At 37.9% G+C, this 26,392-nt stretch overlaps 2 protein-coding genes across 2 annotated transcripts in view; one reads left to right on the top strand and one right to left on the bottom strand.

The window, feature by feature from the left end:
* LOC140146083 (uncharacterized) overlaps positions 1–11,517 on the bottom strand; it is a 34,202-nt gene extending 22,685 nt beyond the window's left edge. Inside the window, 1 exon segment of the mRNA XM_072167838.1 lies at positions 10,908–11,517. Within this exon segment, the coding sequence (XP_072023939.1) occupies positions 10,908–11,425 (518 nt within the window). The 5' untranslated portion in view covers positions 11,426–11,517.
* Positions 11,518–15,612: 4,095 nt separating this feature from the next.
* On the top strand, positions 15,613–21,220 carry LOC140166111 (solute carrier family 25 member 35-like). The gene is given in 7 exon segments (XM_072189500.1): positions 15,613–15,676; positions 17,620–17,843; positions 17,846–18,147; positions 18,541–18,661; positions 18,664–18,758; positions 20,122–20,236; positions 20,948–21,220. Coding segments are annotated over 6 exon segments (927 nt in total). The 5' UTR covers positions 15,613–15,676; positions 17,620–17,755; the 3' UTR covers positions 21,154–21,220.
* The last annotated feature ends 5,172 nt before the right edge of the window (positions 21,221–26,392 follow it).

The raw sequence follows: 26,392 nt of genomic DNA, 5'->3' as shown, positions 1-26,392 counted from the left end.
AAAGTGCGTTGAAGAGAGAGAAGAATGAGTCAGAGTCCATAGCAAAGTGACGTGAAAGATTCTCTCGTGATCATCATGATATACTTGCTTCTATAGCTTGCTTCAAATAAACGTGTTCAAAAACATGTTGGCACATTATGTTACCAAGACATAACGACATCATTTGCATGAGAGCATGACTTTTATCTGGAATGTTTAACATCACATATTGACAGTGACAGTGCAGAAATCAAGGAATCAGCTGATTGTCTCTCCTAGAATCTTCATAAGACATTTAAAATACAATTTATAATATATATTTTCTATTTAAGTGCGTTTCTTAAGATTTGTCGAAGTAAAATACATTTTTGAATCTAATTTAATTTAACTCTTTCTCTGTACAGAGATGCATACTAAGAACATTGGAATAAACTGAAACACAAAATAAGAGTTCAAAATATATATAACAATGATCTTATTTTGCTCCCAAATCTCGAATTGGAAGAGATAATTTGCAAACGTCATGAGGAAATGCCTTTATCATGTTCGACATAAGGAATATAATTGGACAGAAGAGCTGTAACAGGCAATGCGGACCCATTAACCTCATTTCCTACGACAATGTTCAGGAACATACATTTACCGGTGTAATCACGATTTGACCTCGATCATTTAAGGTACAAATTCAATACTCAAGGCTCGTGCTAAGTTCACATAAGTACATTACTTATTGTACTCTGGTTCCTGAACGTTGTAATATGGGAGATCCTTTAGTAAGGGGACTTAAACCTCGCCCATACAGTCATAGCATATAACCAGGTGTGGTGAGGCCTACGAGGTAACAATGCTTGATTCAATAAGAAGTCTGGTGTTTAAAACAAATCAGGTATAGACAGATAGAGATGATACCTTTATCCTATTAACGAGTCTTGAATTTGGTTGTTACTTAAGGAAGAGCTGTCTTATTTCATTAAAAAATAATTTTGTAGCATCGAAATGAAATTCCTATTAAGAAGTTATTAATGAGTCTAGACTTGAGGTACTTCAGGAAGGACATTCTTACTTCATTAGAGAATTAACTTCTTTAGCATCGTAGTGGAATTATAGTTAAAGTTGCACATTTTTGAACCGTGTATGTCAAACACAAAACTATCATGAAAATGCAGTCTTCTATGTGAGAGTATTATCCGACACAGAAAAGTAGCCTGATTAATTACTGGAATCTGAGGAATAAAAAAGGAAATACACAACGTAAAGGTTCAGAGAGTACCAAATAACATAGCATTGAGATAGTTCGAATACCATACACTCTAAGAAAAAGGCTCCCCTGGAGGGCATCCGAAGAACCCTTTTAAGAGCATTTTTTCTAAGAGTGTAACGTCGTGCTCGCAATCATACATAACTAGTTTCACACACGGCCGTTTTTAAATTTATTATTAAAAAAATAAAACAAACATAATGTCTTGATTCTGTCGATTCTGCATCGATTTATCACTATAACGCGTTATTACAACTCTTAGCTAAATATCTGAATCTCCACTACTGACATCAGTGACGTGATTCGCATCTGGATGCCTTCCGAATGGATGGTTTTAGTTTCAAATCTAATGCTTCTCTACTTGTATGTGTATTAAACGTGTGAAGAGACGGGTTGGAAGCTTTCCTATATACGGGAAATCAGACATATCTGCCAATTTTGCGATAGTCACATTGAACTTGGCATCACTCCATACCTGACCGGTCTATTGATGCCATTTATAGAAATTAAAAGCTTTCTACGTTTCCTTTTGCTAAATTCAGCAACCATGATTCATGCTAATGTCATATGTTATTTCAGTGCTTATAAGAACCTTTCAATTGTCATCATCATTAATGACAAACTGTGACATAAAGGGTTCAAGCAGAGGATGATTTAAGGAAGCCCCATCATGCACTGTAAAAGTGTTATCACTAGAGTTTCAACTGCCACTTTACTTTTCAAATCCCATTGAACTCTGTGCAAAAGATGTTGTTTTAGAATTGCCCGTGTGTCATTATTAGTTGGTCGATTTCAGATCTAAAGTGATGTATGCATGAATGATAATCCACACCTTCTGTAGATAACATAAAATGTGAAATCGACCAACCTTTAGAAGGTGTTTTTATTGTAAATATATCTGTCCAAATTCAAATTTAACCATGCACGTGTGTATGCAGTGGGCGAGCAGTGATGTCATGTTCACTCACACAGCTGTGCTAACCGCAAGACTTGCTGGGAAGTGCTTAAATCATCCTCTGGGGTTCAAGTTAACTCTATTGTAAGACTATATCTGACAAATGTATAGTAATGAGATTCATGATTCATGCAATGCTGTCGGAATGTGTGAAAAATCGCCGAAGTTCTTTCATCGAGTTCAAAATGCTTGGTTCGATTTGTTCTACTTTTATTGACTTCATCAGTATAGTGGGTTATCATTAAATGATATGGGATATTTTGAGGAACCTGTCATGAATATTACAAGCTGTGTCTCACTGTATGGATTATCAGTAGACACGCCTTATGGGAAACTGTGGCAATTGTCTCACTTTCATTTTGATACCAATGTCAGCGTGGATCTCTTTTTGTTCACATGAAGTCTTTGTGAAAACTTAAAAGAAAATTCACTTTAAATTAACAGTATTTCTCAAATGAATATGCTAAGAGTGCATCTCCGTTGTCGACTCGAGGTTTGACATTTAGCTCTAACATAGTCAAGATGGACTAAAAGTAATGTTAAAATAACCGATTTGAAACTTTTGTGCAACCCTGGGCACTGTATTCAACGCTGAACGGAACGCGGGATGAGATGGCGCTAGTCAATATTCGTGGATGGAATTTCACTCTGCAATAATCATCAGACACATCACATTATTGTCAATTTGGGTATCAAAATCAACTTCATTTAAAAACCATGACCTGGATGGGACGTGTAATGAACTCCCAAACCAATGCAATCGATGTCAAATGTGCAAAAGATGTGAAGTTAAAATGTCTTCAATGACATTCTGAAAGTATCTTGTGTTACGCACATGAACTTCAAAACCAATGCAACTGATGTCAAATATGTAAAAGATGTGAATTTATATTCTTGCTCTTCATGCTCCTCCTTTCTGATATCTTCCCTTTCGCTACAATTTACTGCTTTTCTCTGTGCTTTGTTTTTATGTACAGTTCTTCTTGTTTCTATCAAGCCTTATTATTTCACATTCACAAATACGGTATAATGCAAAAGTTCTTAAAACCATTAACTTTACCTAAAAGGTGAAAAACAGAGGTGATAATACTCAGCCTCGTCTTACTCCTCAGTCATCGCCTTTATCTTGTCTCTATGCTGAGAACCCAGCAAAAACAAAACGTTTTATATTAGACGTTTAAATGTCGGGTTATGAAGGGTTTAAAAAGTTTTAATAACATTCAGGTATCGTTTAAAAAAACTTATTGCAAAACATTCTAACATTATGTTATTTATTTAAGTGTTAATGAAATATTTTACACATGTATACCAACAAATATTTTGCAATAACTTTTTGACATTGTGAAATGTTTTTGTATTCTTTTTCATATAAAACATTTTAACAATGTTATAAATTATAAATTGACCAAAACCAAAACGCGTTTATAACAAGTTTATATCGTTTTAAAAACATTGTTGTCATTGGTTGTGCTTGCAGGGAATGCAGGGATGCATTTGTTGCGGCGCAATATACCGGTATGCATTGGAATACACGTCTTATTCTCAAAAGCTTATTTTTGTTTGTTTTTTGAAAATATTAGATTCTGTTATGATAATCTTGTTCACATTTTACGACAAAACATAAGTTACCAGGTACCATACAATGTTAGTAACTTTGGTTCATTAAACCAACCGTTTTCTATTCGGCGTACATATCATAACGCTCGACAATACCGTCCTGTATTCTTCAATTCAATGTTCATGCATTGTGTTTTCACGGCACAGATGACAGATGTTGTCACTTTATATCCAACAATTTTGCTGTTTTGTTTAATACATACGAAGCTGAAAGTCCTAACAATGATTTAAAGACGGCGAAATAAGACATTGCATACATTTTATTTTACTATTATTTTGGTCCAGAACTTGCACTTAACAAGACTTAGAGCGCTATAACTTCTAAATAACCATCGTGTGGACCCCACATTCACAAGAATTGTTTTATACCACGGCGCTATAACTTCTAAATAACCATCGTGTGGACCCCACATTCACAAGAATTGTTTTATACCACGCTAGGTATTATTAACACAGTTCCCCACAAGGATATATGTGTGTAACACATCCCACCTACCTACCCCATCCCAACAAACAGAAAAACACATTTGACGGTTGCAATGTGTATTTGCGACATGTTTCTTCTTTGTATCATTTGGTTGCTGTTGTTGTTGCTATTGTTGTTGTTGTTGTTGTTGTTGTTGTTGTTGTTGTTGATGATGATAATGCTGTTGTTGCTGCTGTTGGTCTCGTTATTGTTGCTGTTGTTTCCATGCACACTTTTTGCACAGGATTATTTTACTAGGCCTATATCTTGATGAACAAAGTACATTTCATAACACAATGACAAACAGTAAAGTATATTTAAATATTTGATAAAGCAGTTATATACTCACAATTCATTAAATACATATGAAAAGCATAGATATCGCTTGTTTGGGCATTATATATGAACTTTGGTCTTTAATTTCCACGAAACCCATGATATCAGAAAAAGATTTATCAATGGTCTTAAATATCTAATCAAGATATATATATACCATATCGCCAAAATTAACCATGATCCTTTTTTATGTTAACATGCATAGTGCAGTTTTGTCTACGGCAAATTCACCGTCACCTTTTCGGCCATAAACCCGCTTAGTGAAGATTAAACCGAAAATATGCAGTACTAAACCATTATAGTAATCGATTGTCCAATGCACATTTCTTACCACGTGATAATATTAATCCAATGAGCGATCGAATTGTCCGCTACGGTCGACTAATCCAATCGATAATGACGCTATTGACATGCACGGGCGGAGCTCCACTGACTGAGTTTGGGGGATTTTTCACTGGTTTGCTATCATTTACTCATCAAGGCGCTCCACCGTTATTATAATTTAAAGATTGACATGTAGAAAATAAACCATACTTGATTGACAGAAAGTACTAAATTTATACCTATTACGGTTTGGTGGTACCCCTTTCCCAAACGCGACCAAGTCAGGGCGGCCCGGTGAAGCAAAATGTGCATTGGATTAACACGGGAGTTTGGATAAGATGGTAGATTTCCTTTCTCATACAAATGCATGCTCCCCCGTTATTAAAGCTTGTACCGGATTACAAATTCAGATAGGGTACCTGCAGGTAATATGGGACCATTAAGGACGTTTAGCTTATTTGCATAAAAACTAAAGAAGATATGCCCACAAGAGATTGTTATGATGAACAACCTGTCCTTTAAGATTAATAAAACAGGCAATGTTACCTTGTTTTTATGTTTGTTTGGACGCTATGACGTCAAAATGACGTCATCGTCAAGTGTCCCATATTACCTGCATGTGCAGGTAATATGGGACACTGTGTTATCTCTATGGTGAAAATCAAAAAGTTAAGAAAATCACTCTTTTGTTCTAAAAACATTTTTGTTACATGATTTTGAATGTTAAATGCGAATTTCTACAAGAAAATTCAATTTTCTAAATAGTTTTGCTTTTCGCATTGACAATGCACACAATTTCCTATGTGTCCCATATTACCTGCACCCATTCAGTTCAAAATCAGAGAAAATAATCATTTATAAAAGGAAAGTGCCACTTGTCAGTGGAATTTTACCTGCTGATAAGCTTAACCCATCACCTAAAGATCATAAAAATGACAAATGCCCCTCAGTACCAGAGTTTTTGGATACACAATCATAAAATGTGACGTCATTGATTTTATATCAGGCCAAAAAAACGACATAATTTTTTGGGCAATTTCACTCTTTTTGGCATTGATTTCCAAGAGTTTGATACACAGACTCCAAAACTGCATTTCTAGAAGCACAATTGATGTCTCTAAACACTTAACAAATCAACTTAAAGTGTTTACCTTCACTAAGCTACTTTTTGTTAAAATGAAAACAGGTGTCCCATATTACCTGCTGTCCCATATTACCTGCAGCTACCCTATTTTGAAAAGAATAAGTAATTGAAACATAGAGCAAGTACTAAAATCAGAGCTTTTATACTTTTTGATATATGACACTAACTAGTTCATCTCATATACCCACAGCACAGCGCTACCAGTACGGGTCAATTACCTATGTGAGTGCCCCTGTGTTGTGTGCATACATGTAGTTAACAATAACTACATGATAGATTAATCAGAGAATAAAAGTATTGTTTTTAGCCGCTGTCGGGCATCTATTGTCTCAATTAACACGGGCGACATCATTATTTTAAGCAAAACAACGAGGCGAAGCCGTGTTGTTTTAAGCTAAAAATAATGATGTTACCTTATTATATACGGCATGCGACGATAGATGCCCGACAGCGGCTAAAAACAATACCTTAAATATTCTCATTCTTAATCATTTCAATTCAAATATCATAAGCAGATACATATATGCCAAATTTTAATTAAATACATACTACATTTGACAAGGAATTACCTAGGGCTTAAAATCGATCAGTCCCGTTGTTGCTATGCGCCTCCGATTGGTTCAAATATCGAGTACGGGTATTGCGTCGATGTACACGCGATGAACCGGGTTATATCGTGTCACATCACACGGTTCGGAACCAATAAGATTGCAGGAACATTCTCAAGTGTTTAAGAATGCTGTATACACGTATATTTTACTCGAAATTAAAAATAACGTGCGTTTTTATGTTCTTATGTTGATATGCGGAGAAATGAAACAAGTGCACTTTGTTTGTGCACTCACTTATGAAATTGGGACAAAATGTATACAAAACAGGCTCACAACCTCTTACGCTCGTATTTCATTGTATTTTCAACACATTGATAATATTGACAACACAACAAACCCAACAGTTCGCTATTTTATATCTAATAACAGTAATACACTTACAAAACAATACAGGTTAAAAGTCAAATGAACAATAGGGTTAAAGTCAATTGGAACTGGGAACTGGATCTCCAAATTCCAAATCGCTGACGCACAATTCTATATAATGCAGCTCCAAGCTTTTGAGTTTCAACTGCCATTCGATGACCTCTTTTTAAAACATCGCTCGTCGAACCCTATACTTACCAAAAAAGACACTTTTGCATCAGAAATTTAGACGACTTTGATAACCGTTATTTGCATTTGAATTCCTGTAGGCTACAATGATCAAAAGGACTTCCTAATCTTTGCAATGTTGGAGAGTCGATGCCTTCAAGAAAAATAATTGTTCTTAAATGAAGGCACCAACAAAATGCTTCGCATAACCCTGCTAAAATGGTTTAATTTTGCTGCTAAATTGGGCAATCGTTTCTTGAAAACATGATATTGTGTTAAATGCTTTAGGTTGGTCTATGAACCTGTACGAAGTTACTTCGTACAGGTTCAAGTTCCCAAAAGATTAACTTAATTGTCATTGTTAATGATGTCATGGTTGACTGACTGCAGACAGACCGCATAAAAGTTAGTACCTTGCCATTTATCGTATACCTGGGAAGACTGCAATGATCAGCTGACCGAGTTGTACCTCTTGTGTTTGAAACTGTAAAACTATAATTGCCTGATGTACGAGATCTTACCCATATAGCGTGTGCCCATATAGCTTCCGTGGCGTGAGGGTACAAATCCGGGGTAGCCTAATGACAATTAATTTTTGTGCAATTTAATGTCATGAATGTGATTACTAAATCTTTGGGTCTTTTGAAACGCCGTCATTTATAGGATTATCCTAACGGTTGATTCGGTTGATACCAAAATCAAAAATTAAATATTAAATACCCCCAAAATAATTATATATATAATGGTTGATCATTCGATTTTCAATTTTCGGCCGCGCAACTTCTAAATTCGTTCCGACGGGTCTGGGTATACAGTAGGGTCATGAATAGGGCATAAAGCTATCTTCAATGACGCGCGTCTTTCATTTTGGAAGTGTGGTATTATGTAGAGATGTGTCATCTTTAGATATGTCTTTTTTTTTTTATGCTGAATATTACATTGGCTGACATCCTGTTTCTATATACAGAGGTGGCGCGGCACCATGCACTTTTTCCTGATGGTGGTGCAGGACTAATAACGATAACACATGACCATAATTTCAAATGGCGAGAATTTTGAAAATTCTTGTAAGATAGGATCTCAAGGATATACTTTAATGATTCTTGTAATGCATTATTCTATGATTATTTGTAAAATTTTGCGCACGAAAATTGAATTTGAATGTTAAATCTTCAAAAATTTAAGAAATCATGGACTTCGTGTATGCACTTGAGATATAGAGCTGAGTAACTGAGTGGAGATAATCACATTGCCGCTATTCTATTCAATATTTTTAATGGGGTTAGCCTACATACAAGTTGTAAAAAGGTTCCCTCTATTATTCGCATGACTTTTGTGGTCATATTTTTTTATTTAAAATTCATACCAGAAATTTACAAAATACAGATTATATAAAACGGGCATGTATAGAATATACGTTGAATAAGGCGTTGTACAATGCATTTTATCATTGTTGTCATGACAGTAAATGCTCTCTTTTGATCATGTTCAATTACATACAATCAATCAAGCTTCCATGCAGGTCATATGATATACTGTTGCTATTATCCGATTAATATCCGTAACTATATATGAAAATTTAAAACCACCAAGTGAATCTGTATATATTGCATTACACTTCATTATAGGCTTCCATCAGATATCGCGAGGGAGGAGTTACTCATAAAAAAGATGATATATTAATTACGTCATACGAATCCTCAAAATACACGATAATTGCATGATAGGATTACACACATTTATATTTTCATTAGTAATTATATAAAATATGAAAAGACATCTAAATGGACAAGGGTGTTATAGCTGAGTAGGAACAGCAAAAGTGAAAAGGATCACTCACCGACCACTATGTGTGACGAGCAAGTCGGCTGATCAGTAAGAAGGCTCTTTTGTGTGCATATAATATAAATTTGAGCCAGAATCCCACGATTACATGTGTGAAATGAGGTTAATGAGATGCAAAAGTGGAAAGTGATCAAATGTGTTTTATTTTTCAGCAACAAAAAAGAGATGTCTTTTGTCCCTAAAACACGCAATCAGCAATCACTGGGGCAATCACGCAATCAGCAATCACGCAATCAGCTATAGCGAACCCCTTTCTCGCAATCGACATGTCATGATACCCCTCCCTTCCCAAGTATTACTTCTAGGCTGGAAAACTTCAAAACGTTGATTACAAAATAACTCGTCCTCATCAACATGATCAATAGTTGTGACACTGTCAACTTTCATATCGAACTTCTTTAGATGGAGTACATACACATTCATATATTCTATACCGGGATTCTATAAAACAGTATCAGCCAAAGAAATTACAGTGAAATGAGTGAATGGGCATGATGGGTGGACATGCATGATGAGAACATACAACAAAAAATCTCCTGTTTTCTTCCTTTATTCTTCCTGTCCCTCCTGTAATTAGCGTATCGTTAAGTTGAGATGCTCTTCCCTTGCTTATTATTTTAGTTTGTTTATGCATGACAAAGTTGATGAATCTTCTAAAGTAAGTGAAGCGTACTCTATGCAGGCATCAAACGCTTGTTAGATTCCCACGATACCAAAAATTTTGTTTGAAATCAGCTTCGATAAACTGCGAAGAAAAGTATCATTTCTTTTTGTACAAAATATTAGTCACATGACAATTGAGGTCTATTCCATCGGCATTTTTACAATTGCAACTTTGTTCAGCAGAGAAAGTGTTTGCATCCCGGGTTTGCATGTCCATATAAAGTATTTGTGAAACAAAAACAGATTGTTATAAACTTCGAACAACTCCATAAAACTAAACGCTGATTTAAGAGGATACAGTTATCATGACTATTATGATAGTTTTGACAAACACTCCTCAAGAGTATATGGAGGTTGATATTGCATCGTATTAATTTCAAATATATTATTTTGTGACAACATCCAGGAACGGGAAAGTTCACCTTGTTGTGTCACTTGCATAATGTAGCGTTATCGTATAGGCATATTTTGCAGAAGTTTCCATCAGCAGATCCATGATTTGCATTTTGGACTGGAAAGGTCTTTGATTCTCGTGTGTGCAAAGTCTCACGATTAAGGCAGACAAACAACAAACATAACCTTTCTTTTTTATTTGTTTGTTTGTTTGTTTGTATTCGTTCAATACTGTTGTTTTTATATGGGAAAATCTCCCTTTCTGTTCCCATGACCCCATGATGGTGTAAGGCTTAACACTCAATTCCAAGCTCGGTCCCTATTCAGAAGAAAACCAAGCGGTCATATTATATAGGCCTATAAAAGATAGAATGGTCCCTTAACCCTTGGCCATCTCCACGGTGATATATAGAATTTGATCTAAATATTAAAATTGAAATTATACATTGCAGTGATTATTGATCTCATGATAGTAAACATGAATGCACTCTGTACTCTCTTATGAGCTTATTAAAGAATGAAAGAAAAAGTGAAAGAGAATTCATTCAAATTAGTGAACATTTCAATCTTGGAAAATATGTGAAAGTAACCTCACCTTAAATTAAGGACGAATATTATTATTTCAGCAGATATTTTAAACCCTGTAATTTACATGGTATGAAATTAATTTTGGACTTGAGGTCCCTTAGATCAGACAAGTTATAACTATTGTGACAATTATATAAGCAAAAATAGCGCAGTTCAATGCTTATTGTATATTGTATAACCAGTTTTATACTTACGATTCTAAGTCCGGTGCTGCTAATTGGTTATCCTTTCCATATCCCTCGTTTACCTCGGCATTGCTACTCGTCTTTTCATACCCCCGTTCATACCCCACGTTTACCCCTTGTGTTTGCTTCATAGCTGAGTTCTTCAAGTTCAAAATTTCCCCTCGGCTTATATGCTGATGTTCTCCATGAATAATTGATGTTGGAGGGAGTGACGGAGGGGATACCAGCGGAGGAGGTGGTACTGATGTATCTATCGCTGTAGTTACCGCTGGTGGTGGTAGTTGCACCGATGGCAATAAAAAGGAAGTAGTCGCTGGCGGCAACGCATTTGGTAAATTCGCTGATAATGTCACGGGTGGCGGTGATCGATGTAAAGCTATCTTTAAGTCCGATTTCCAGGCTTCATCGTTAATTATGTTTTCCTTATGAGTGTACCAATGGTCGTGACTGTTTAACTCATGAATGTGAGATTTCGTGAATCCATTATTTTGCGGCAAGATGGGTAATAGGATCACCGTGCCGTCCATATTGCAGCATGTATTAGTATTACTTATCGTGTATGATATGTTTAACGACTAATGAATTGTATGAACTAACACACACCACTGTAACATTTTATATCACAAATTGCTTACTCTCTGTTCCGCATTCAGTTTCTTTTTGCACGCCACAGTGCCACAATACAATAGCACACAGTGTCAATATAAGTTGTGTAAGAGACTGTCATTCCTGGGAATTTCACAGGGAATTCCCCTTTTACACTCAACCTTGCACAAACAAGGGACAAGTTAAGCGCTGAGGTATTACAAAGAAATTATACATGGATAAGCGTTGCAAAGTTTAATTATTAACTTATCAAAAGCCAAAGTGCGTTTAAAATTATTTGTCGTATTGAAGACTCACGGATTCTCACGTTATTGCGCAATTGTTTGCAGCAACACGCAAAAAAAAACCCGCCTGGATATAGTAATGTTAAAAATACTCAGTAGAAATAATAACATCCGATATGAATACGCAATTTCATCCAGGAAAAAAAGGGGGATTTTTTAAACTCTCATATCGTTTTGTGTAAGATACAATCACGTGATGAGTAGATATTGTTGAGGTAGGCATGAATATATTTTTCTAAATTTGCCAGCACAATAATTGTATAGGTGGCCGGCTCACTTAAGCATGTCAAGCATTGATCATGTTGATCCCGGAAGTTCAGGTACCTAAATATAATTGTAAAAGAAAACGTGACACAATACTGCATAAAATATATACTACAGGGTGAAACAAACGTCGTAGTTAAATTTGCTACTGATATATCTTCCTTCCCAATATTTCTACTAATTCGCCTAGACTAAACCTTAACGTTGATTCAATCTCTTAGTTTTTTCCCCTCCAGTTTTGCAAACTTGTATATAGGAAGATGTAAAAATACATTTTCCTGTTTGTCGCATACACGTGCACAAGTTTAATTTTGGGACTTTCCTGTTCCAGGAATGTTATTCTGTCTTCCTGTAGGCCTATAGGATCTGCATGGTTGTTGTACTAGTTCATTCAAATTATTATTTCGTTTCTTTGCCACATTTTTGCTGTAAATTATATCTGAAAATGTTTTTTTTAATTGGCATCCCTGTTTCTTTTTATTAAATTTTACAAAATAATTATAACATGCACAATGCTATTATAGACATCTTATCAATTTGTAAATTTGTTCTTAGATAAATGCCACATGTAAAATGTCAATGTTAAGGTTATCTATAGTCCAGTCTATATGTGCTGTTTCACATAGGCCTATATAATATACTATGTATAGGCCTATACTTTATTGTATTTGAGAACAGCCATAACAAAATCGTACTCTTATGTGAGTATGGTGGTAACTTACAGGATTTGTTTTAGGAACAAACATTCCTCAAAGTAAGTGGTAAAAATGGTAAAAATACAAATTGTTTAGGCCTACGAGTATATATTATAGGCTTAAACCTATTTTAATATCTTCAACACGATTTCTCAATTTTGATTCATTTTTAAATTCCTATGAAATGTTTAGAAATTGGCCACTGAAATGACTCAATGTTGTAATATATCAATATACTTGTGACTATATCTTTTCATGCAGTAGGGTAGCCACACAGACAGGGCTTTCCCAGTGATCAAATTGCTCACCAGGGGTGGGGTGGGCACTCAATATTGAGGTTTACATTAATATCATGATTAGGTCCTTTATCCGTCCCGAAGTCAAAGATTTCATCCTCAAAGACCCCTTAAAGGAACACTCTGGCAATCACAACATTATGCCTTATATGTTAGAAAAACAATTATCAGGCACGAATCACGTGGTTTTATTTAAAACAAACTCATATTTACCATATAAAACGAATAAAAACAGCCGGCTCTCAACACATATTAAAAAATACTGCGCCGAAATTGCCTGTGGCAATGACGTCATGGTTATTTGTGCTCAATTGTCGTCAGCCTTCATTGTTTTCCTGGGACGTCATTTCGGTGCCCGGGAAATTTGAATATCACGTGGCTGTTTTTATTTGTTTTTAAGGTCAACATGAGTTTGATTTAAATAAAACCACATGATTCGTGCTTGATAATTACCTTTCTAACACATAATGTTGTGATTGCCGGAATATTCCTTTAAAAAGCAAATCCTCACTGAAGGACGCTTATTTTTTTCTTCTAAATTCTCCTATTTGTTCCCCTGAAGACCGCGACCCCCATGTTGAAAATTGCGGCCGCATATCCTCGCCGTAAGTATTTGAGTGCCCTTAATTCCCGGGTTGCCCAAGGAGAGGGAATGGAAAAGACGAGGAAAAGGAGAGAAAAGAAGAAAAGGGAGGGGCAGGAGGAAAAGAATGAGGGAAGAAACGGTAGAATAGATGAGATGAACAGTGGCGGCAAAAGCATCAAAATTTAATCGGCGATTATATGATGATGGGTTCCGGTTTTACTGGGACTTCTTTTTCGCGCGCAAACGCGCAAAATATTTCAATTTCAGGTCATTTTAGCCCCAAATGGGGTGTGTTTTGCTATTTTGTGTGCCAGTGCGCGCAACATTTTGCAATTGTACCTTTTTCATTATGCAGTTACTGTCCGTTTTTCCTATTCAGTGCACACACAGCGCTCCAATTGATGATTGACCTCTAGCTCACTCACTGTACTACAGGTAGGGCCTATAGGAAATAGACTGTTGTCGAGCTGCTTTTCCGAAGAGAGTCTTCCAAAATTTCATAACAGTCGGACGTGTAATTTCAATGGCATATTGTGCTCAACAGCTGACTCACGATAGCTCCAACTTCGAACGGGTACCATCGTGTGATCGGTTTGATCAATTTCGCCATAGAAGCTGTAAATAAACTTAAATTAGTTCCCTCTATGGTCATCTAAAAATGATTAAAATGCGATTTTGGGAAGATTGTTGTCGAGCCTTCCCAAATATGGAGTTCTGACTGCCCGATAGGGAGCTAAAAAATGGAAAAAAAATTTCCAAACCGTGACCGTGTTAAGTCTAAAACCACATGTTTCTCATTTCCTTGTGTGATACGAAGTTTGACATGAGTTATACCGTTAACATGGCTGGATAACAATATGCAGACTATTGTTCTCATTTCGGAAACAAAGTCCACGCTCAGTATTGTTACTGTGCGTTTGCTTTGTAATAGTGCATCCAACTGAAATTATAATACCCATTTCGTGACTGCACATTGCGATATCGCACAGGTAAGTCAGAAACATATATATTTAACCAGGGATATGAGACACATTCCTGATTTAACTATGATTTAACATAGTTGAGCTGTTTTCAATGAGGTTTATCTTGGTTTAAAGGGATTTATGTCCTGCAAAGGTCGTGGTGAATTCTGCTGTAGAGATAACTGCATAATGGGACCAAAACACGGTGTTTTTTTGTATAGATCTACTAAAAAGCATACTATGTATACAGGGCAATTATTTTTTTATGTTTTATTTTTTCTTCTGTTATGATTTTTAGGGGGACTCCCCACTTGCTCCCAAAGACCCACCATCTCAACATTCCGGGGGAACATACCCACCAAATTTTTTTTGGGGTAACTTTGGGCACTTTTCAGAGTTTTTAAACCACTGCTTCCAAACAAAACCAATTATATTTCTAATTATCTCTTTTTTATGACATTGGGGTTCCCTTCTACACCTTGAAGTTGAAAAAGATTTCTAAATAATTTTGTAAGGTGCCCTATGCGTTAAAAATAGCCTGACCAAAGTTATCCCGCATTTGGGGCAACTTTGGTCAGAGTATTGTACAATCCATGAAGAAAAAAAATTGATCTTCGCTGTATATGGGCAAGTTGTTGTTTTTTGTGACATTTGGCCCCTTGCAAAATTAATCAAGCAAACATCCTTGCTCACAAATATCGATTGTTATTTTTACTGAAAAAAAAAATATTAAAAAAATGTTAATTTTTGGTCAAAATGACATTAGCGACTGTTATTTCTCCCAAATATATTTCTTAACAAATTGACACCAAATATGACTAAAAACAATATTGCTGTACGAAAATATGATCATTTAAAAAAATATATTTGGCCGACCAACATGACCAAAGTTACCCCGCGGCCTCGCAGACCGAAATTACCCCATTTCGGTAGTGAATACCTTTGGCATTTTTTATTGGGACACTCTGTGTACTACGCGCTATGTATGTTGATTGACCCACATGCTGTCTCGACGCATGCGTGCACCTGATGCAATTAGGAAATGACCAAATCTGGACAGCTGTACATGATTAAAGCCACAAAAAGTAAGTTTTTAATCGAAACAAAATCTTGACACAGGGCAAAATGTGCTTATAATCATTTGCAGATACGAGTGTTATTACTTCGCCAGTGGTTGGTTGTTGAATTGCATGGCATGTAAGTTAAAGCTAGTACAAGGAACTATGATACGATGTCCTCATTCACAAACCGATACTATATCTAGGTAACCCAGGCAAACCTTAGTTAACACATTTGCTAGTCAGCCAAATTCGCCGACAATGTCAATGCATTTTTACATAGAAATTTAAAACAAGTGCCCGAAGAAAGAAACCTACATAAATATGTTTTCTATACTTCACTTGACCCAAATATGTGATATTTTATGGTGATAAGTCACCCGCACATGGAATTTTAGAGGATTTGGATAGCAGTTCCATTAAAAAAAGCTGCTATCATAATGAGACTTAAGATCTAGAAACACCCCGAAATGCCGTTTTGGGGAATTTTGCTAGCTGAAACTTTTGATGAAAGTCAATCTTTGACAAGATGTAACTTTGCTACGGAAAGTGCTGTGAAAAAATGGTTTTCAGTTTTGGCTTTGCCTTTGTTTACTCAAGGGCTTTAATTTGATATATGAAATGATGCAGTTTGATGGCAAATTTGAATTCACCTAGCATACCTACTATATCTGTCCATCGTATAAGACTGTACGGCAGCGTGTTGAAGGAATATTACACAGTCAAGAATAGGCTCCATCATTTTTTTATTCGGAACCCTCATAGTCAACCCACCGTCATACTAAACGTGGCCATCCAAACTCATATCAAGAATTATAAGTCGGCAAGGACGTCTTCAAGTACTCCTATTACCCCAGACTCCCAGAACAATAAAAGAGTGGAACACTCTACCAGCAACATTAATGCAACAAACAGACTCACTTCAATTCAAGCAAAGCATCCAAGACCACTTCCTTAAAAGCAACTAAACTGTTCACTAGTGCGCACCCACTAGATTTTTAATAATAAAACGCTGGTTCCATCGTTTTATTCAAAATCTCGGATTTTGTCAAAACTACAGCACCTAGGCTAAAGTCTTGATTTTTGCAGAGTATCTTTATTATTACATTACAATTGTGTTAAAGTTGTAACACCGCTAGGGAATAGGATGCTGGAATATTTATTTGTAAGGCCAGGCTAATAGCTTACGGTACCGTACACACATCCGATCATCGATCGTCCTCACCAGGTAAATAATTATTTTGCATATGCAGTGAAACAAACCGGTCTATAAATGCTCCGCCAGCTGCCGAGGGTCACAAAATAACTCCTGTGTGGTAAGCGATTGGTATTGGTATCTCATTAGTAAAAACCCTGGCTAATTGCTATATATACTATTCTGTCTGTCCAACATCCGGGCTACTTCTAGTCTAGGGCCCAAGATTCATGTGGCTCATGGTTAATGGTTTACATACATACATATCAGGCACATACGCAGGCGGGGGGAGTTCGCAAAAATAAAAAAGAGAGAGAGAGAGAGGGGAAAGGAGAAAGAGGAGAGAAAGGGAAAAAGCAGAAACAATAATATTGCCAAAATGGTCCACCAAATGGCTCAATTAGGTCATCATTTTGCAAACGTTTCTCACTTCTCAGGGGAGCACATCCCGATGTGATGGCTGCTTCGCGCCCATGTTTTATTATTAGAAAAAAACACCTTATTTCAACCCCCCTCTCGATTTAGATTTTAACAGCATGAAATGGGAAGCTGTAAAAGCTAGACTTCTCGAGCAACTGCTACGATAAGAGACACAAATAACAACAAATAAATAAATAAATGTAACCTGGCATACATGTAAGGGCCTCAAGATTTTTAAACTTACATCCCTGCATGACTAACATTGCATACCAATTACCAATTTGTGATTAATCCAACCATCTCAACTATTGCACCACATTACTCTGTATAAATATGTTTTTACTTATCTTTACAGAAACATGAATGCTGACAAGACTGAAGAAAAGTGAACAGTGATCTTTCAAAACTATGCATCCGCTCTCTGTGCTATATCAAAAACACCACCAAAGTTAGAGTTAATATTCAGTAAATAATAAGCAAATAGCATCAAGATGACATCCAACATCTCTGAATTCTTCCTGGGAGGTGTGGCTGCCATGGGGGCATGTCTCTTTACCAATCCACTTGAAGTCGTTAAGACTGTGTGCAACTTCAAGGTGAGCTGAAAGCCCGAGGCTCGTACCAGAGGCACTACCGCAATGTGTTCCATGCCTTCTACACTATTGGACGATATGATGGACTCACAGCCTTACAGAAGGGTTTAACACCTGCATTGTGGTATCAATTGTTTATGAATGGCATTAGGCTTGGAACTTACCAATGTTTTGTCAATATGGGACTAACAAAGAATGCTAAGGAGATGTTAGCATACTACTGAAGTGTAGGTGCAGGTGCTGTAGCAGGATGTGCTGGTGCTTTTGTTGGTAGCCCGTTTATTTGGTGAGTACTTTCAGCGAGAATCAGGAAATATATTCTTGCTGATGAGATCCATCTAATGCCCTCTCCAGCATCAACATCTCAGCACAAGTGCATTATCTTGCCCAATTCCTCACCCAACAAGTAATACACAGTTATTAACATAGACTGTTTGCTACAAAATGCTGGAGGCAGCACACTGCTTTTAGTCACAATATATGACAATCCAAGATGAGGAAGTTTTCATAATTCTACTCTTTGCTATCTTACAAAAACCTAACATTACGCCAATGAAAAAAATCAATGTTTTATGCAAAAAAATGTAATGTATAATATTCAGAGTATGTATATACAATTGCATGTTTCTTTCTTGATGTATTTTAATATTGATCATCCTTCCTCCTGTTCAATTCTTCCCCAGGTCAAAACTCACATGCAATCTCACGCCAGTGAACAGATAGCAGTAGGATTCCAACACAGACACAGTGGTCTGGCCAGTGCATTTAAACAAATTCACAGTAATGGTGGCATCCTTGGTTTATGGCGGGTGTGACAGGTGCGTTGCCTAGGGTTACTATAGGTTCAGCTGTACAGTTATCAACTTTCTCTGGATCAAAAGAGCTGGTCAAGAAGATGGAGGTAACTATGAATGTGGTACTCTATGTAGCCAGAAATAGGATTTCAACCAATTTTGTGTAAGCCTGTAAAATGGCCCAACTGCACTGGCAAAAGATGCAATACAACATTGACCCCATTTCTAATTGTTAGAGAGGATTACCATATTATTAAAATATGTGTATTACCAAGGTGAAGTTCTCAACCACAACTATATAATTTAGTATTTTTAACTTTGACCCCCCTCCCCCAACACAATTTCGAGACATACCTCATATTTTCGTTCACATCTTTGACCTTCATCAGGAAACTGGCAACCCATGTTAGGAATCAGTTATGTTATGGACACTTATCCCAACATTGAACCATATGCTGTTGGTTACTTACCACTGTCATGGTTGAGTGAAAGATGCTTGTAGATGTAGATGTCCTAGCTCTTGTACACACCATCACTACAGTTTCATTTTTTTTTAAATGTATACACCCCACAATAAACCATCACAGCCAGCAAGGGTAGAATCAGGGGGTGCTTTGGGTACTGCAGCACCATGGGTTTATAAAATAAAGGGCAAAAATTGGAAAGAAAAGAGGAAGAGAGAAATAGTCCCGCTCTGGCCCTTAGGCCCCACAAGGGGTAGGGAAAAAAAACCTTAACATGAGTCTATTTTGAAGGAAAAAATCTATGCTACGGGCGAAAAACACAGTAAAGTCACTATTGTTTAACTAAAAATTCTTTTTTTCTTTTTGCGAAATGTAGGGGTATCATGTTAAAAAATATGCACCTATATTAACCCAAATTCAAGATTTTTTTTTCAGAAATCTAAAATTAAGTTATCCAGTTGGGTAAACTGAATAAATTTAATGTTAAGAATAAAACGATATCCACTTTCTATGCTCTTCCATCACATTTTATGTGTTCAAAACTCACCAGCTTCATGGGGCCTTTGCCCCTCTTCTCACCACCACAACGGGCTGTTTCCTGGGACCCTGTATTCCAAATTATTACCCCGGGTGGGTGGTCCTGTAACCCCCGTTGGCAATCAGGATCAGCTAATTAATAAGCAGTTAATTAATAAGCAGTTAGTTCCTTGTCCGGGGGAATTTCAAGTTAGCTCTATTACCACAAGAACAAAGGGTGACTGCACCAGGGCTCAAACTTGCATCGCTAAACACAATTGCACTATAGTCTAACACCTTACCAATTCAGCTTATTTGACTATATATGTTGGTGTTGCAAGCTATGTTTCTGCTCAACAAAAGACTCTGAAAAGGGAATTTTTTTCCTAGCAATGAGCAAAATAACAGTATCCATTTTGCTAAAAATGAGAATCTTTTCTTCTCTAAGTCTGTGTTTTATAACTTTGATGTCATTCAATTTTGATTTCAGATTTTCCCAGCCAATAGTATTCTTGTGCCTTTGTGTGCCAGTATGGCAGGTGGTGTATTGGTGGTGTGTTGTATGACTCCATTTGATGTGATCAGCACACGACTCTATAATCAAGGTATGTCATATTTGGCTTTATCAAGTGATTTATATCACAGTATCTAACTCACATGCCCATACAAGATGGCAAAAAATTTTCCTTTTTAAGATTGGCATAATTTTGGTTAACCCCATGCACCCTGTGCATTAGATAAGTGTTAGGTAATGGTTGTAGTTATGGTAGTGCATAGGTATTCCAGAATTATTCACAAATTTTGTAAAGCAAGATGGAACTTTAAATCATATGTGTAGATCTGGGGGGGCCTTCCCGGCAGTTATTACTAATATTACTTCAGCATTTTGGGTAAAAAATAACCAAATTAAAATTTGACAGAAATCATACATTATGGCTTTAAATAATCAAAAGCAGATACTACATCAGACTTTGATAGCAGATAACAAACAAGCAAATCTGCCTTCCAAATTTGAACACTGTACCTACCTGTGAATTTTGTTCATTTTGAACAATTCCAACTAAAAACAATGGTGATGGTGAAGGCAGTATCTGCTGACATATTACATACAGTTACTACATTTTTGCTTGGAAGGGAGGATCTTTGTCACTTACAAGTCCCAGGCCTGGATTATTACATATTACATATCAATATTTCCTGAATCATTCAATATTGGTGTTTTCTTGCATTACCCACATTGTCAAGTCAAAATATCCTTTATCAAAAAGTAAGCTAATCAACTTGTAGCTTGATTCTCATTTTCCTTCTGCTTTTAGGACTGGACAGCAAAGGCAAAGGGCTATACTACTCAGGATTTCTTGATTGCTTTTGGAAGATTCTAAAGAGAGAAGGACCTCTAGGATTCTACAAAGGTTGGTCAGCGTCCTGGTTCCGTCTTGCTCCACACACTGTCCTTAGTCTTGTCTTCTGGGATGAGACAAGGAAGATCTATAAAAAGGTGCAGAAAAGTGTACGTTCATAGAGCAGTTAGATTGACAAAAGTGGTAGTCCTACTTCCACTTTTGAGAGGTTTTAACTATTAATATAGTGGGAAACCCAGTGGGCACAGGTTAGGATTTCGACGTTGTATCAACGTTGATACAACGTCGAAATCCTAACCTGATTTCAACCCGATTTCAACCTAGAGATTGGTTGAAATCAGGTTGAAATTTCAACGTCGATACAACGTTGAAATTTCAACCTGATTTCAACCATGTTTCAACAACTTTCAATGCAAAAATTAAGGAGGTTGAAATCAGGTTGAAACTTCAACGTTGATACAACGTTGAAATTTCAACCTGATTTCAACCAATGTATCAATGCACAACTTAATGACCTTACATAAAATATTACTAGGACGAAATATGCATATGCCTAGTATAATACATGTTTAAAGGTCGGTAGCATTGAAATTTTACCCAAGTTTTTCTATATATCCAGGCCGCATGATCTAACAATTTAAACCGAACTTCCGTTCCCTTCTTCAAGTGGCGCGCGCGGCGTGCACTACCTCAAATACTTACACGAAAACACCGGGTGGTACGGGGCATGCCCCGTCGCCGCTCAACTGGCGGGCTGATGTTGCTATGGGAATTCCTACAACATGGTGAAGTTGGTGCAAAAGACGTTCACAAACACTTGTTAGGGGGGCTGATGCAAAAGGGTGGGAGGGGCTTTAGTTTTGACCCTCCTAGGGGTAGAGGAGGGCCTTGAAAAAATGACCAAAAATTCTCATTCTTATATGATTTTCTCTGGGATTGACCCATAATTTTCATGTCAAAGTGGGGGGAGGCTGAATTTTTAGAGATCTGAAAGGGGGCGAAAAACTTTCGCGATGATTTTTTTTTGCATCAGCCCCCCTAACAAGTGTTTGTGATCGGTCCCTAATATGCCTATTCGCATATCTTCTAACTATTTTACTAACCCGATCATATCGCCCGGGTATTGCCGGGTATCACCGCTGACAGCATAGCCGGCGTCAGTAGCTACGAGATCGGCAGATCGAGGTCGGCACCCATCTGCTGGGAGGCAACCGGGTGCGGGAGTGGGTGGGCCGGCCGCATCATAGGCCTACGTTGTCGATCATAGTAGGAGAAAACAGGGGAGAGTTAGGGGGGGGGGGGCACGCCCTCTCTAATTTTTTTCAGGGGGGTGGGCAAGTGTTTATAGGTAGGCCTAGGCCTATCCCTGATAACACAAAGAGGTTGGCCCGACGTCGGCGACTGGTCGGCGAAGTCGGCAAGGGGTCGGGGTCCTGCTGAAGTAGTCGGGCGGACATCGGCCCTACGTCACTAAGTGAACGGCGGCCTGCTGACTTTGGGGCGACGTCGGGTTGAGGTCACTGATCTCTACAGATCAGTGGTTGAGGTCGGCCCTACGTCACTAAGTGAATGTCGGCCCGCTGACTTTGGGGCGACGTCGGGTTGAGGTCGGTGAAATTATTATTTTTATTTTTACATGTATATTACTTTATAAAGAAAACAAATCAACAAATTTAGTAAATGTTATCAATATTTACAGTAAATTTGGTCAATATCCTTTAAATAATACACTTTAGCAGGTTTAGCCATCAAAATATTGCTTATATTAACTTAAAACACTTCATCAAATATAGAAACCCCGGTGGCTCAGTCGGTAGAGCGCCAGACTTATAAACCGAAGGTCCCTGGTTCGAATCCCGGTAGGTCCATTAAGGTAAGTGACTTGTGTAAATTAAGCTAGGAAGTTTGTGTTCGTTGTAAAATGGAGAGTAGGTAAGGGTAAGACTCGGTGTAAGCAGAATATACGCTACTAAATAATATTTTTGATTTTTTTTTTCATGATTTTTCGTCTCATTGGGCTAACTTGCCAATCGTTGGATCGACGTTGGATAATGGTTGGTCCAACGTAGTTCAAGGTCGGGCCGACGTTGTTGAAGTCGGGTTAGGGTCGGCACCGGCTTTTAAGCAGTCGGCATTACGTCGGCCGGTGGCCGAACCGAAGTCGGGCCGACCTCGTCGGCAGGACATATACCCAATGAGCAGCCGACCATCTGAGCCGACGTTCAGCCACCGTCCATGGCGACCAATACCCGACGTCGGGCCAACCTCTTTGTGTTATCAGGGATACCGCACGTTTGCAAGATATTGTGGGTGGGTACGTACACGCTTGCACAATTGTGTTAACAAGCGTTCGCAAATGTTTGCGAGTACACGCACTCATGTTTACAAGTGTTCATGGAGTGCGCTTGCGTACATTGCCGGTCACGCACACACGTTCGCAAGTGTTTGCGAATCGCCGCCGCGTGAACAATTGTTTATGGGTGCGCATGCACATGTTCACGTCGTTGTAGGTACGCTCATGCGTTTGCAAGTTATTGCGGGTACGCACGCGCGTTTGCAAGTGTTTGCAAGTACACATATGCTTACACAAGTGTTTGCAAGTACAAGCGCACGTTGCGAACGCATGCCCGTTCCCAAGTGTATGGGGAGTATCACGCACGCTTGCGCTCGCAAGTGTTTGCGTGAATACACTCGTTCTCAAGTGTTTATGCGTACGCATGCACGTTCGCAAGTGTTTGCAAGTAAGCGTATGCGCGAAGTGTTTATGGAGTGCATGGCGTATGCGCGAAGTGTTTATGGGTGCGCTGCGCATGCGAAAGTGTTTATGGATGCGCCCTTGTGTTCGAAAGTTATTGCGAATACGCGCGCGCGTCACGTTACGCAATCGAGTTTGCAAGTGTTTTCGAGTACGCATGCCCGTTCGCAAGTGTTTATGGATGCGCGAAAGTTATTACGGGTAGGCCTACGCATGCGAGTTCGCAAGTGTTTGCAAGTGCACACTCGCGTTCACAAGTGTTTATAGGTAGGCCTACGCACGCACATTTGCAAATTATTGAAGGTACGTAGCCTACGCGTGTGCACAAGTGTTTGTGAGTACGCACGTGCCTTGGTAGGCCTACGCACACGCGAGTGCAAAACTGATGCCACTGCCACGAGCGGGATGGCGATGGCGCATCAATCAATGACATAATGCCTTGAATGTGTCCGTTTGTTTGAACTTGATGTAGGATCTGGATTTTGGATTAAAATTGTAGTAGTATCGCTTTCGCCCAACACTTTTCCAGAACGGATATTGCCCAACATGCCAATGTACATCAGTAAGCAAAAGGAGTTGTACGCGACGTGTGTGACGAACATGAACTTGAGGCCTAAATTTGCAAATAAAACAGGTTAGTAAACATTTAAATTTTCTTTAAAGGTCTACTTGACTTTTGGACACATTGCTGGATGATATTTCAACTTGGTTTTCCATTATGTATCATCAGGATATGTTAAAATAGTTAAGCTTACTGAGCAGTTAATACATGCCTGCTGGCAGTGCTGCACATGACATGCATGCTGTACAATCATGAATGCACCATTAGACAGACACGAAACAGTGCCGTGAAGTTGACATGCTTAAGGACTTGTACTTTGTACAAGACCCAGTCATGCCAGTTTGGAATATTTGCTGCGGGCAATCAGGCCCGTAGTCTGGATTTATTGGTGGGGTATTGATTTTGAAAAAGTGGACTTTTTTCAAAATTTGGGACTTTTGGACTGGGCGGATTTGGACAATTTTGGACGGACCAAGAAGGCATAAAAAAGGGGGTGCTGGCTACGGGCCTGGGGGAAATGCAAATGTTTATTGTATAATTAAGAAACTAGGCCCTAGCCTAGGCCTAACCCTAGTCATATCGTGCAGCAATGCTCATGTGCTAGGTCATTACAATCGCAAATTTTTAATTTGCGATTGTACTGTTTTTAGTCAGTTCTTCTTCTTTCATTCTTTCTTCTGTCAAACCTATAACGAGCCGTCGTAGCCATATGATCTAGGCCAGTGTCCAACTCGGGGTCAAAGGTCATAGGTCATTTATGGCCAAAATGTGATTTTCACTAAAAATGCTTCATCTTCCACAAATTACATAATACAAATTACAATGACGTCACTTGCATACCTGCATCGCCTTATAGCCAGTGTCTAAAAGTTGTACAAAGAATTGGGGTCAAAGGTCATTAAGGGGGTAAAATCTCACAATTGCATTATCTCGACATCCGTAATGGGTATGAGGCTCAAACTTCGGTGACAACAAATCTCATGACCAGGGGAACATTTTACAGGGTCAGGTCAAGGGTCAAATTTTAGAAATGCATTTTCTGTACATCTGTGAGGGGTACGGGACTCAAACGCTGACAACAAACTTAATGACCAGGGGAATATATTGAACACTTTGCAGGGGTCAGGTCAAAGGTTATCTTGGGTCAAATCTTATAATTTCTTCTTCTGGACTCAAACTCAGTGACAGCAAATCTCATGACCAGGGGAACATTTTGCAGGGGTCAGTGAGTTCAAAGGTCATGCAGAGGTCAAATTCTAGAAATGCATTTTTTGGACATCTGTAAGTGGTAGGCCTACGAGGCTCAAACTCGGTGACAACAAAATTAATGACCAGGGGGGGATATGTTGGAACACTTTGCAGGGGTCAGGTCAAAGGTTAACTGGGGTCAAATCTTGTATACCGTAATTTCATTTTTTGTAATGGATATGGGGGCTCAATTTCGGTGACAACAAACCTCGTGACCGGGAAACATTAAGGTCAAAGGTCAGGTCAAATGGTCATTAAAGAGTTACATGCCTTGCGATTGTCTGCGCTCTGTGAGCGCAAATCATTATCTCTAGTGTATTTTTTTTAGACATTTAAAAGTTACTGGTAGGGCAGACTAGATGTGTCTTTGATGATTTGACATAAATTTCAATGTCAAAATGACAATGATTTTTAAAAATAATATACTGAGTGATAGTGATACCAAGTTTGTGGAAGTCCACATCCCACTGACAAAATGATATTTTAATAAGCGCAGAATTATGAAGAATACAGGGCCCAGGAGCCTATAAATATGGCTAGGCGTAAATAGTAGTACAGGTAATATTTAGTTAGTAATCTTAGGACTAGGCTAGTGGAATTTGTGGAATAAAGCTTTTTTCAAATAAATAGAGCTTAAGAGCTCGGATAGCAACGTTTTCACGTATTTTGTGTGGGACCTGAGAGCACATCAGACATATCTAATTGCATTTTGATTTGAATACGAGGAATGTCCATCTAGTACGGTATCAAATAATTTTGATTTTGTGAAATTCGAGATTAAAAATTGATATTTTTGAAACAGTCCTCGAAGTAAATTCTATAAATCTAATGATAT

Source organism: Amphiura filiformis, chromosome 1 (genome assembly GCF_039555335.1).
Source record: "Amphiura filiformis chromosome 1, Afil_fr2py, whole genome shotgun sequence".
Lineage (NCBI taxonomy): Eukaryota > Metazoa > Echinodermata > Ophiuroidea > Amphilepidida > Amphiuridae > Amphiura > Amphiura filiformis.
This window is presented reverse-complemented; position numbering and strand designations above follow the sequence as displayed.